At 36.1% G+C, this 14,688-nt stretch overlaps 2 protein-coding genes across 4 annotated transcripts in view; both read right to left on the bottom strand.

The window, feature by feature from the left end:
• The window catches only part of Aplip1 (JNK-interacting protein Aplip1), a 435,485-nt gene that overhangs the window by 34,010 nt on the left and 386,787 nt on the right, over window positions 1–14,688 (bottom strand). The gene's annotated exons all lie outside the window — the stretch shown is intronic.
• Window positions 6,865–14,688, bottom strand: part of LOC136840605 (uncharacterized) — a 42,626-nt gene continuing 34,802 nt past the window's right edge. Inside the window, exon 2 of one of the 2 annotated variants that reach the window (XM_067107291.1) lies at window positions 6,865–8,767. In XM_067107291.1, coding sequence (XP_066963392.1) covers window positions 7,621–8,767 — 1,147 coding nt within the window. In that variant the 3' untranslated portion in view covers window positions 6,865–7,620. Of the gene's footprint in view, window positions 8,887–14,688 lie in introns of both variants that reach the window. The other variant, XM_067107290.1, reaches the window with a different exon arrangement.

Below are 14,688 nucleotides of genomic sequence, written 5' to 3'. Positions count from 1 at the left end.
GCGTAAAAAGAGCAATGAATACATAGTGTCGGGAAATACACAAAGGTTGCTTTTGTGCGCATTTACGTGTAGTTACTGCATTTCTGTAACTGTAATTGAAACAATGTTCATATCTCATTTAGTTTTCCCTAACATATTCTGTGTACAAATATCAGTGTATGTGAAGAGAGGAAATCATCTGCGGCTATTAAACCTGGAAAAATATATAAATGAAATTAACAAAAATGATCAAATTTACTATAGATTGTATTCTTTAAGAATCACTAATGCACAAAATGTCAAACTATAAAAACGCACGTTACGTATTCTATGGCAAGTTTAAAATTGCTAAAACAATTTACAAAAGTGACTGAAAACTGTTCTGTTACTAACGCCAAAATATTGTTACTACTGTCAAAATATAAAATGAAAAACCTGATAGTAAGGTTGTACAAATGCAATTTTTTTCGCCTTTTATATATCACCAATAAGTTTATTTAAAAAAGCAACACAAATGATAGCTTAACATATATGCAAGTGTTTATTATAATAATAAAATGTTAAAAATGACAAACTTTACCCTTTCATTCATTACACCAATATTTTCTTATTGTAAGAAACTGTTTTACTCACACGTATTAAATGATGAATTCTGATCGCATGCGCACTGCTCGTACAAAGTATGTGTACATATAATGTGGAAAAATTGCAGTGATTTGAATAAATGAACTTTAAAAGTCAGTAGTAAAGGAGAAACTGGTTACAGAAATGTTTCTGAAAATTTAACCTAGTAAGTGTTAAATAAATGGCACAATCCGCTCTGGTTTTCAACAACTACTTATGTTTTGCGGAAATATTGCTTGTGAAGCATTAGAATCTTCTCTTGCGTGACTAACTGCTGCACGATGCTGTACAGAAACTATACTTCAATAATATTTCATTCATAGACGTGGATTTCTGCTTTTTACTACACCGTTATCAACAAAGTGACTAGGGTCTATTAATTATCTTATAAAACAAAAGTAATGAGTTTGATCCTTTGATGCCTAAAATTCCGCCTCCCAGGCCTACAACTTTATATATATATATATATATATATATATATATATATATATATATATATATATATATGTGTGTGTGTGTGTGTGTGTGTGTGTGTGTGTGTGTGTGTGTGTGCACTGAACTAGCATTCTAACCAACACAAAAATACTAGGGACATAGCAATTTAACTTTCTGAGCAGACACCACACGATCATTCTAGCAAGGATACGGACAAAATCCCAGAGGACGAAAACTTCTCGGATATAATCCACGACGGAAAAATTCCCGAAACAAGCTTTCGGTAAACCTCAAATAAAACGGGATTACACAAGGTTTATGAAGATGAGAAACTATAATATAAATGATGAAATAAGTTAAAACTGGACAAGCTCGTACAGAGCATCTTAAATTTTGTATCAGGAAATACTCAATAAATTTATTACTTTAATTGTTTCTAGCATTCATATGAGGTAACGTGACCCCTTCTTCCTTGCTGAAATTGCTTTTTCGAATTCTTAAAATGATCACACAAATTTCTGAGTGGTTATTTGAGAGCCTCGGTTAAAGTGTGGCATGATAAAAGAACTAAAAAAAATCTGAACTTTTGTATTGTAAAATTCTGAATGTGTTAGCTTCTATTGAACACGATTAATAACGTCAGCTTATTAGGAAAATGTGAGCATGTTTATATAGTGCTCATCTATCTGCTATATAAATGCACTTTGCTTTATCTTTTAACATGATTTAGATTATTATAGTTTTTCAAATTCTCTAAAATCTTGTAAAATAATGGTTCATTTCATCCGACCTCATAAATTTCGTAAAATTGTTCCCCTTGAGCTGTGAATCTCATTCATTGTAAGGAGTTTTGGCTAGCGTGCTTATTGTCATCGCACACATCCCCCCCCCCTCCTTTTTTTCATTTTTAGGTTTTTCTAAATTCTAAAGGAGCTAAATGAAAAAATTAAAGACTAGAGGGGCTACTGTCAATATACTAAGTGTTTAAAACTATTTCGAGTTGGGCAAGCATAAATTGCTTCTCTTCAGTTATTCCTGTATCATGTTATATATACATCACAAGTCGACTGAATCCTTTGCTTAAAGAAACATGGTCACTATGTAAATTACAAGAGCTATACACAAAAATGCAGTTTCAATTTAATTAATTTGTGTGCATTATTTCAGACAGGATACCATAAGCATACACAATAGAAATATATCAGGACTTGGAGAGAGAGAGAGAGAGAGAGAGAGAGAGAGAGAGAGAGAGACAATTAAGCCAAACATCCAAACAGCACCTGAGGGATCTGATCCTTCCCACAAACAGATAAAGGAGGGCAGGGGAGCAGCAGCAGTCAATAAGCCTAATCCTAGATATGGAGTTGGAGGAGTCCTGGGGGGATGGGGGAGGATGTCAAGAGTATGAGAACCCAAGGACACAGAACCATACAGATGTATAGCTGATTTACATACCATAACTACGTAATGTAACAAGAATCATATATATATATATATATATATATATATATATATATATATATATATATATATATATATATATATATATATATATATATATATATGGTATTTATTAACTTCTCGATTTCTTCACATTCTGGGAACACTTCTCACTACGAAGTCTGGAACCAAATTAAGAAAGAAATGAAGTTTTTTAGGTACCCGGCCGAGTATTCGACCTCGAGTCCGGGGGTATCCGAACAAGGGAACGATAATTACCTGGCATTATTGTTGCCTCGTTCGGATATCCAGAACTCGAGATCGAATACTCGGCCGGGCATTGTGTTTGATAAATACTACATATGTATCTTTGTAAAAAGAGACCAGCATATATATATATATATATATATATATATATATATATATATACATATATATGGCTGCACATTATATTATAAGCAATGGAGGAAGTAGAAGTAACAGTCATATCTTTAGATAGATCATTATTTTTATCACATGCTTCCTGCTCGGGAGTGTAATAAACCAAAAGAAACAGGGTGACTTTCTCGACTGGTGATCTGGTCACAAGCGACGGAGTGGATAAGAGCTGATAATGCATCGTGTTTAGTTACGTAATAAGCACAATCATACATTCGTGGTCATCGCTTACTGAAATCTATAACAAAGCAAAACTCTGCCGAGCCTCGTTTTGCAATGTTGGACACAACCCTTTTCGATAATTTCAGTATACGATGCGCACTCAAGTGAGACCTGTTTACTAATGACACACTCCCCCCCCATAATATATTCAACTTATACAAAAAATTATCAGTCTCGTTAACAGTTTAATTATTCGACTACGAACAAGGAGCGTTTTAAAAGTCCCTTTTTCGTTTGTTCTCATTTCCATTTGTTTGTTTGTTACCTTTTACGCTCCTTGCGCATGTAATGCATTTCAAAACCTAGCAAGTAGATGTATAATACTGAAACCGTTTTGCTGCATTCTCCCGGAAGCCCATTTCGGAGATGTACTACTGCGGATGCTCTTTAACGTACATGTCAATTCACACATACAGTCTCTTTACAGCTGTAAATCTACCCCCGGGCTTTTACCGGGGTGGTGGGGAGGGGGGTCTCTTATCCGAGGGTTGCCAGGCAGTTCTAATTTTTTTCCAAAATACCCTTACACGAACAGGAACACGACATTCATTCTTCAAGGTCTTCAGATTCGGTCTGCTCCATGACCGAAGTCTTTCATACGCAGGACCCACTTATACAGGTCAGCCACGCTACCCGAGTCCCAAGCATGTGTGACGCGTCGCACTTCTGCTATACTTTCTTTGCATTTTATTTTTCAATCGCAGTTACTCCGCCTTCCGTCTTTTATTTCACTTCATCCAAAAAGTTCCTGTAGTTATTTAGGGTTTATCAACTAGCATGCATGTTCAATACAAATACGTTATTCCACCTTTGTTTTTCTTTTATCTTAATCTGGATATAACATCATACAAGAAATAATAGTTTAAAAACTCATTCACATATTTAGTTTTAGTCTTTTTCTGGCATCTCCCCTATTTGTTTCACCTTCCCTCTTTCGCTATGTTACTTTAATTTGATTGTTAAGATGTTTTTTGCAAAAAAATTGTATCTAATCAGGGATATTAATCTGCGTAACAAGTGTCTTTTTGCATTCCTTTCCTCTAAAAGAGATTTACTGTGTACTGCGGTGAAGGTTTCACACAAGGTGGTTAGCTGTGAAAAAAATTCATCTGAAGGCACATACAGTTCCCCTCTGTTTATCATTTTTTATCCTTGACTCATTTATACGTCTGTCTTGTGTCGTTTTCTTACCTAAACCAGGATATTTTACACACAATTGTTCACAATGTAACCACCTATACATTTAAGAGCTTCCTCTTCGATTATAGCTGTCCCTCTTTTTTCATTACCTTTATTTAAGTTCTCCTTGTGTGACTCCTCAGTATCTTCTGGGTGAATTTCAAAATCTAAATATCTGAACACAGCACTTGTTGAATACTTTTCTAAACTTTTGCTGAACACTTCACGAGATCTTTACTGTTCAGATAAAACCCTGAATCAACTAGATGAGGGACATCAGCAAAAACATATACTGGGCTTTTGAAATGAAATTTTATTTTCATGCGGCTTAATATCAAGTTCCTTCCACATGCGAAGGTTGGTTGACTCCAAATCATGAACAATTGCAACTACTGGATACCCGATAGACTCCATATTTTTATTATAATATCTTATAACACTTTCTTTCCATTTGAATGGTCAAAGTCATAGTAAACTTGTTGCTTCCACTTTCCAATAAGCCTTTCAACATGACTACTGTACTAGAGCTCTGTCATGTGGTTTGTATAGCACATCCATACCTTTATCGTAGCACCACTCATTACTGATGGCCATTCATCAAAATTTAGAACTACATTTTTTTTCATTTGTAGTGTATTTGTCAGCTTTAGCTCGCAATAATGAGAAGACGATTCTCAAAATTCCCGGTTCGCAGTAGATGTGACTTGCTCTATCTTTCAGTGTGCTTTCACATGGCAAGGGATATCCTTTTTTTAGTCGCAAATACCTATAGCACTTAGGACTTAGACTTCTCAGTGTTAAGGCTGAGGCAATATCTTCACTGTACCATTCACTCACCCTCTTCTTTTTTATAATAGCCTTAATTTGAGTTTTACTGAAAAAGGTTCTAATATACTCTGTTCTTTTTGTAAAAACATTCCTTATAATTTGAAAAACGTTTCCATTCAGATCTGACATATACTCTTTTGAGTAAGCACTTTCTTCTTTAAGACGTTTTACCTCGTCTTTTTTGCCTTTTTATCTCATTTCTTGTCTCTTCTGGAATAATATTTGTATCTTTTTATACGATGCAAGAATTCTGTATTTACCTTCTCATGTGCAATAATTTCCCTCGAATCTTCATGCTCAAAATTACCCTTTTCTTGTTCATTATCAAGTTCTTGCAAACAAATTTTAGACACATTTCTGTGAGCTCTCTTCTCGGACCTTTGATGCTTCTGATACGATTATTTCTGGAACAACAAAAAGAGAGAGAGAGCGTGATCATGAAATTATCATTTTCAGTTTAGCTTTCTTTACACCACGATATTATCTCTCAGTATATATATATGTATGTGTGTGCGTGTTTTGAATCGTACTAATCAATATAAGCAAAGGCATTTCATGTTCCAGAGATGCTTCAATTCACCTTTTGGCAATTGAAGTGTTGGAATTGCACCTTCCTTTAACATTCTCTTATTTCTGGGGCTTTCAGTGTTCAGCAACTGTGATTTCATGTCATCGATGTAATCTTGTAGGCTCAAGTGAACTGAACACCCCACTGCATACTGGGGATTGATTGCATCGGAACGGCGAACCGCATTTATCCACTTACCACAGTGATGTTTATCTTTCGGAAACCTAAAATATTCAATGCCCGTGTCTTTAATTTTCCTTTTGGTATCTGGACATCCATAGACAGAACAGTTAGGCATTTTAGATGAAACAGCACAAGATAATACCACGTACTGCACTGGAGGTAATTGAGCTGGTGTTGGGGCTCAGTTGACTTCTTTAGCGTGAGTCATCGATAATCTCTTGTTTGGCTGCCTAACTATGATATGAAGAAATTTGAATGATGCGAGAATATCAGTAGACTATCCCTGACCAAGCTTAAAGACCTCCCTATTCTGAGTTTATTGTCTACCGGATTTCACAAGAATGTTCGCTCTTTTAAACACAGAGAGGGATAGTGCCTGTGCGTATTGGTACGTTATGTGTAATGTAAACAAACTAATAAAATAAAACAATAAAAACATTTTACTGTACAAAGTTAAAGAAAATAGCCCACTTATCAAGCACGAAGAGTAAAAGCAAATTAATAAATCGAAAGCCTATAAAAATCCGTATGTTGTAGTTACCTTTAAGTGTATTTTTTTTTTTTTTTTTGCTTTGAAAATTAATTATGCATGAACTTTCCCCTCCTTAATCTGCTTTAAAATTCAGTATTAATCTTTAAAGAATCATTATTTCCGATATTGCATACACGTGTTTGTGTGTGTGTGTTTGTGTATTAATCTTTTAAGAATCATTATTGTCGATAATGTGGTTACGTACGTGAGAGAGAGAGAGAGAGAGAGAGAGAGAGAGAGAGAGAGAGAGAGAGAGAGAGAGAGAGAGAGAGAGAGAGATTTTATTCAAGTTTGGATAGCAGGCTACTCTCAGGACTGCGTGTTTACACAAAGCGTTTAATCAGTCAATAATTTTGCATCTTCAATGAAAATACTGAATGGCAATTTTTTTTTATTTAAATTCATTTAAAAGGAATTACTTTAAAAAAAATCATCGGCTTGGGAAACATTTAATCTTTAGAATATAAACCAGCTTCAGTCTTAACAGGAATAATGTCTGAGGCTAAAAATTATCAGAAATCTTTTAAAAATTAGTACTGTAAAAATTTAGTTTAAAAGTTTTAAAACAATTCAATATATACAATATCTGTAAGAATATCTATATTTTGCAAAATTACTAGACTAAAAATTAAAAAAAACCAAGTTGTTTATTTTACTGCAGAATTAATATATCAATGATGTAAAATTGTTTTAAGATCCAAAACTCCTTGGGATCTGAAGGGCCTTTGAAGTTATGATATCATTTGTACCCTTCTGTATTATGAAGCTCTTGATTTCTATTGCACACTGTCGTATGGATTTTTTCTTCGTTTTTTATACCGATTTTATCATCAAGGAAACGAACGCTTTCTTGGTGCTACAGGACACTGTATTCATTTAGATGCTTCCTGGAATTGAAATTTCAGGCTTTCTTGGTGCTTTTCATCACGACCATGCCCAAAAGCGACTCTACTTTCAACTGTATGTTCTTGTTCAATAGCACAATAATGTCTAGTTTAATCTATAGACTCCAAGGCATCTGAGTCATGGGACTCTGATTTATCTTGGCACTTCGTGATAAAATGGCATTCATAGTCGCCTGGTCTCCGCCACTAATATACTGGGCACCTTCTCTACAGTCAATAGTTCTTTTGTGCCTGGCACCCTCTCCTCAGGCAGCAGTTCCTTCACAATCTGCATCCTCACAGTGATCCTATGTTTCTTCATACTCGGCATTCTCTCCATAGTCCTTTATGCCTGAGTGCTCAGCATCTTCTGTGCAGTCAGCAGTTTTTCTGTATTCAGCAACATTATCTTTAATCTCAATATTTTGCCTGCTTTCTGAGCCCTCTTCGTAATTATTACTCTCTTCATACTCAGTGCCATCGCAGTATTCAGTGCCACAACAATCTTGAGTTTCACCATAATTCTCAGTGTCATCATTATAATCTGCACAATAGTATTCAGCACCATAAACGTACTCTTCGTCGTCTTCATATCCATCATCAGCCTCTGGGTAATAATTAATAGGAGTAGTTTCCATATTGACTGCACCAACTTCATGGCATCCAGGATACCAAACGTTTTCCACTTCCTCTTCTACATAGTCTTGGTTTTCTAAGACACCGTCATTCTCAATAAATTCAGCATTACCTTCTTGTTCCTGGTATATTTCAGGGTTCCAGTTTTCCCCTGATCCTTCACCATTTGGAAAACTTTCATATCTTGTGTTATCCTTTTTGTCATATTTGAGACCGTCCCCAGTTCCTTGTTCATCAGGACTCCTCTTCTCTACTGATAAATCATCTAGATAACCTTGATCTTCCAAAAAATCCTGATACTCAGAAGGCTCCTGGGTTTTTTCTACATTCTGGTATGTTGCTCTCCCCATTCTTTCATAACTTTTGGAATTTTCCTTGCAGTTTTCATTCATTTCATTGCTTTTCCAACCCCCATCCTTAGTTTCACTTTTCTCACAAACTAAAATATTTTCAAGGATCTCTTCTTTCTTGTCTCCCTTTCCAAGAACTGTGTTATCACATGTCTGGTCCTTTATGGCAAGCTTACGTTTCTTATTACCAGAGACCTTAAAACTGCCTATGCGACGACCATGTGGAAAACGTTTTCGTATGGGGAACCGTCCTCCAGGGCCCACGGTCATGTCACTGATCCCCACCCTAGCTTCTTCAACTGAAGACACTGATGGCCACTGTGACAACCTCCAGATTTGTAGGAAGTGCTCCCATTCATAAAATCTTGGTGGATTTCCATTTCGTCTACAACCGCTGTTGGCATCTACTGAGTGGTGGGGGCGTTGTTCCCCAGTATTTAGAGCGACAGCTTCCTCCTCAGGATGTTTCCTGGCAATGAGACGACGAAAGGCTTCAGCTTTAGTGTTATTGCAGTTCAACTGTTTTCCCTCCATCTCATTTTCTAGTGCTCTAACAGTTCTTCCTAAGGCAACACCTCCGCCTGAAGGCTATATAAATAAATAAAATATTATCACGACAGAAACAACAGTCAGAGCTCGACCAGAGAACTAAAACTCTCTATGAATTTGTCTGACAATTAGCACTAAGTATGAACCTGCTAGAACTTGGTCATCGTAAACGCATCGATCGATTAACTACCCGGAGTCCAACTTAACGACACCCGATCAGCAAGACAGACTCTGAGGGAATGGCCAAGAGTGAAGGACACCCGAAACAAAGATTATCGCATAAGATGGAACAAGTACTGTAAGTAGTTATGAAAGCAGGCTGAGATGCATATTCTCGTCAATCTTGTTAGTATACTTTCCTATTTCAACATTCTTTGGTTTTACTTTGCGTCAATGTTGACATTAAAGAGTTAAATAAAATTACTCATGACCTTTGTAAATGCGAAAACTGGCAGTCTTCATGAATATTAATACATTATTTTATGGTCATCTTTTCACTATTTTTTCCACATCCAACCGACGAAATTAAACGCGCCCCCCCCCCTCTCTCTCTCTCTCTCTCTCTCTCTCTCTCTCGAGAGAGAGAGAGAGAGAGAGAGAAGTGATCAGAAAATGAAGTTTTTTGGTAATTATTATTATTCGTGAACTACTGTACATGAACCAAGGGTTCATAAAGACTGGTTCAAAATAACACGACCAGGTTTGAAGTAAAACTCTCTCTTTGTCGCATACACCCAAAATGCTACCTCTATTTTTTCCAAAATCGTGAATTAACACTTTAGTATAGGTTTTTAAGAGGCACGGGGATTGTTTTTGTTTATCCCTCCTTGTTCATGACCAACAGTCATGGAAATTACCTAGTTAAAGCAGAGATGGTGAGAATATTAGTATAAAGAAAAGCAAGGAGAATATACTTTAGGCAATGCTGCATTCCTATAATTTGTGTTTTTGTTTATTGTTGACTAATTTCTGATTGTTGGCGTTGCCATTATGAGGTGAAATAAAATGCATGCTATTTCATTTTATATTAAAATTATCACCATCTCTGCTTGAAACAAAAACATAATTCCCGTGCCTCTGAAAAACCTATACTAAAGTTTTAATTCACGATTTTGGAAAAAATACAGGTAGCATTTTGCGTGTATGCGAGAAAGAGAGAGTTTTACTTCAAACCTGGTCGAGTTATTTTGAATCAAGCTTAATGAAGCGTTGGTTTATGCAGTTCACGAATAATATCGACTTGCGACATTATAACATGCCGGTGTCACAAATGTTGCACAATGACACTAATAATGTTCGTATATATTACGTTTTAATCATTATTTCTTGTAACATCAAACCACTGCATTTCTCTGTGTTCCCACAGTAAACCAATTTTCCTCTGTTCAAGTCACGAAATTCTCGTCATTATAGATAATGATCGACATCAATTCAAGTTATTTACTTTCCAAAGAATTTTGTCCCCCCTCATTTCTGCACGTAAGTATAAAGTACGGTAGATTTAAAAAATAGTAAATTACAAACAAACCCCTACTGAATAATTGAAAATAAACACATACGAAAACAGCAAACATTACCTATCATTGCTCATTTATGAACTATTTCAGTCGTTATTCATAAATCTTTAAACCATAAATTTTCAGTGATGACAATATTCTCTACTTGACACCTATGAGCATTAACATCAATATGCGGGAAATATACAATAATCGACGGCGCCTCAGTTTTGGTTGATAACTAGAAAATGCAGAGAAGACAAAAGGACAGATCTTATAAAAGTTAATTATGGAAACCGAGGTTCGTATGAAACCTTTTTAAAACAGGCAGATGTAAGATCCATAGACAACTTCCGATACAATATCCGCCATCGGATGCAAACAATGAGTACTACGGTCGAAACTCAAATGAATTTTGGGAGTGTTATACAGACTCCCAAAAATGCCACCATAAAATTTAATCGCCCGGTATCCAACTTTCCCTCCCATTCTTATGTTTGTGTCAAGACGGAGAAACGACAAAGACAGACCTTCAAATCCAGTATGGAAGGGGACTGGGGTGCAGGTGGAGTGAGGGGGGTCGGGGAAGGTAACTAATAAACAAAGTTGACCCAGACCTTCAGATCCGTGATGGAAGTGAAAGCTGGGGTACTATGAGAAAAAAGGGGGAGAAATACCTGGAATGAGTGAAATGTGGCCGTAGGGCACACGGTCAGGTAGAATTGTTATAGTGCTCACTTCTGACTGATCAACTATACAAGTAGCAGCACCTTAAATTTTAAACACCTAGGGCGTATTGAAGTTAAAGTGGCTAATGTCAGAAAAGAAGGAAGGAGAGAGAGAGAGAGAGAGAGAGAGAGAGAGAGAGAGAGAGAGAGAGAGAGAGAGAGAGCCTTATTACACAAATAAATCACAGACGTTACAAGGACGAGATCAATCCGTGCAAAAGAGTAACACCCACTAATTAGCCGTCCACTTGACATCCCGTCCCGCATCATTTTACCATCCTGTTGTCCAACCTCTCTAACTATTGCTTCTTAAAGCAACTGCGGGGCTTCCTCCCAGTTCCACCTTTAGATACTTATTCTTCATCTCATTTATTTTATGGCTCTCATTATCTTGCTGTCCAACCAATCATCTCCCTCCTTTCACTATCTCAGGCAATGAATGGACGAGTGTCCCCGTGCTTGGCTTTTAGACTACTTTCATGATCCATTCGTTCATTCATTTAAAAACAAGCACAGCTTACAGGTTACTTCTATTCAGCGGAAGGTTAAAGCTGCTGGAACCACTCAGAATGGAACAAAGCACCGACACAAACACCTCTGTTAGCCTACGCTCTATGACTCATGGAGACAACGTCATACATCCAAGCCGAACTTTACCTTGAATCAAAAGTATACAATTCAAGCTGTCTACGTTGAATATTGTAACATGTAATAATGTTTAGTATTAAACCACACTACAGCTAGACAAACGACAGAACTTCTCAACATTAAGCATTTAAAGAACAACTATTACACTTACCGTCTAAAGTTCTTTAACTGTGATGGTGCACAAGTGAACATCAAGTTTCTTTGGGTGTGCAATATACATCTCAGTTTCATAATACATTTCCTCTTCAGTGGAACTGACAGAAAGCGGGTCACCTACAATATTCCTAGTCTTGCGGATCCAAAGAAAAATTCTTATTCCTCATAACCGAAGCATACACTATATGGTACTGTAGCTGAACATGTCACAAACTTCTGAAAGCTTGGTTTGATCAGCTGCTCCTCTGTTTCCGGGCTTTATTATTTGTCCACTCTCTTCTGTCAACGTTTTGGGTTTTCAAGTTAATTAGACTTGTCTTCGAGATCACAAAATTCCGATTCCTAAAACCGCTTCTAAAATTTAATATCTCGTTTCGATGCAAGTTCTTTTTTCATCTCAGTTGAAACAGTTGTAAGCTAACCTTAGTGTGCTGTTCTCAGGGTTAGCGTGAACCTTCCTTTGATTCTATTAATTACCCTTCCCTTGCCACTTCTCTAGGTTTCCTTTCTCTCTGTCGTACGATACATCATTTTCTTTTATACAAATACTATTTAATGCTGTTTGTTCAAGTTGGATAAGATTCCCTAATATCAGATAGCTTAATAAATTTGTGCCAGATAATGGCACCAAAATACCATGTATTATCGAACTCCGTAAAAAAATAAAAATGCGCGAGTATAATAGCCCACCGGTTATGTATCCTATGAATATATGTATGGAAATGTTCTAGATTTTCGTCAGTAAAGTTTTGCCTCTGAGCCTCTGTAGCATCGACAACGGAGCCTTGAAGTTACCTTGCACAAAATCTATACATATATGAATAACAAATTTCATCAGAATTTTTCTCTTTTAAGCACCAAATCGATATTCCTTTCGAATTACGTAGTTGTGACCAATCTAAAGGAATAAGAACAGTGACAGTTTCCTTACAGTTTTACATTTGTTAAACACTTTTTTTTTTTTTTTGTTAACTGGGAATTTGAGTTGCTAATTTTGAAACTGAAGGCAACTTTCTTGAATGTTGCAATTTACCTACAATATATGGTAACAGTTATTCACTGCATATCTTATCAATACACCAAAGACTACTGAATTATATAGCAAAGGCAATGAGACGGTTTTATATCTAGCAAGGAACTGACCTTACGCTCCCACAGTCCGTTGTTCGAGACCGGCATGCGGCTCACCAGTCGACCCAGCCGTTAAGAGGTACAGCAACGGTTGGGAATCAGCGAAAAAGGCTAGAAACCTTATCCAAAAACGCTGCTGAGTACCTGAAGGCTATACCTTTCTGATGCATTCCCAAAATAGAAATAAAATGCTTGTGGACACACACACACATTATATACATATATATAATATATATATATATATATATATATATATATATATATATATATATATATATATATATATATATATATATATATATATATACACACACACAGATATGGATATAGATTATGTATATGTGTGTGTAAATAAAACGTAGACGTAATGAACTTTACACAAATAACGATAAACACGTGCGTCTACATATGTATAAAGGTATCAACATTTCTCTGCATACGCTTATAAATGTATGTAAATATGCATGCATGCATTTGCGTACCAAATGCAACGAAAGCAAAAGCTCCACTCCAAGGAGCGCCATATAAGGCAAAACATGGCTAATGCATGTCAAGAGAAGCAACTTCATAGATTCCACTAAAGTGGCGTTGCCCAACCAATTTACGTTCGTCCGTTTTCATCACCTTGCATCTGGCAACACTTGACCCGCCTAGTTGATTCAGCACAAATTGATCGCAGGTGAGAGAGAGAGAGAGAGAGAGAGAGAGAGAGAGAGAGAGAGAGAGAGAGAGAGAGAGAGAGAGAGAGAGGGGGGGTAGTTTTATGTTAATTCAAAACAGTGTCTCTACATGAGAGAGTCAATAATTGACCAAGGGATGCCTCATTATCTAAATTTGATTTTCAAATTTAAGGACGGAGAATTTGCATTCAACTACATGCATACAAGCTTAATACAAACAGAAACCACATTTTCAAACAAGAACCCAAGAAGCAATGTTTGAAATAGCTGACTTCATATAATAATAATAATAATAATAATAATAATAATAATAATAATAATAATAATAATAATAATAATAATAATAAGTGTTGCTGCAATTCTAGACTGTAAACGAGAATGAGAACAAGAACAGAAAAGCACAATAAGACAATATTCCATTTAAGTAATTTATTTCCAACATAAGACGACTTTCGAACTCGGCACATCTCTAATTGACGAGAAACAAATTCTCTTATTTGTATTTGTTTGCATTATTAAGAAATTTCATTAGCAGTATCTTTTTGTAGCAATTCCTATAAGAATATACAATAATGTTTATAAAATGTAACAGACGATTGATCGTAATACGAATTAAAACAACGTAAGTAGTTACGGAAAAAACCGTTAGCCTCTAATCATTAAGCAGTAAATATAATACAAATTCGTAACACTATCAAAATACAGAGCTGCAATCTCTGGTCAATACCGAAACCTTACACCTGAGCAAACAAGGAACCACCACCTTCAGTCAGAAAAGCCCAGCACCTCAGTGACAAATTTCATTGAAAAATGAAGCTGAAAAGCAGCGCTCTTCTGTATTGAACCGTTTCCCGTAAGGGGGAGACATTTCCAAGAAAAATATGACAACAATCAGTGCCACATTCACCTCTCACTGGTAACTTAATGATGACTCATCGTCTTAAATAAAGAATGCGCTTACAACCTCACAGCTGATTCATACACCCACACACAAAGCTCATG

Source organism: Macrobrachium rosenbergii, chromosome 8 (genome assembly GCF_040412425.1).
Source record: "Macrobrachium rosenbergii isolate ZJJX-2024 chromosome 8, ASM4041242v1, whole genome shotgun sequence".
In the NCBI taxonomy this organism is placed as follows: Eukaryota; Metazoa; Arthropoda; class Malacostraca; order Decapoda; family Palaemonidae; genus Macrobrachium; species Macrobrachium rosenbergii.
The sequence above is the reverse complement of the archived record's forward strand: the minus strand, read 5'-3'. Positions and strand labels throughout refer to the sequence as shown.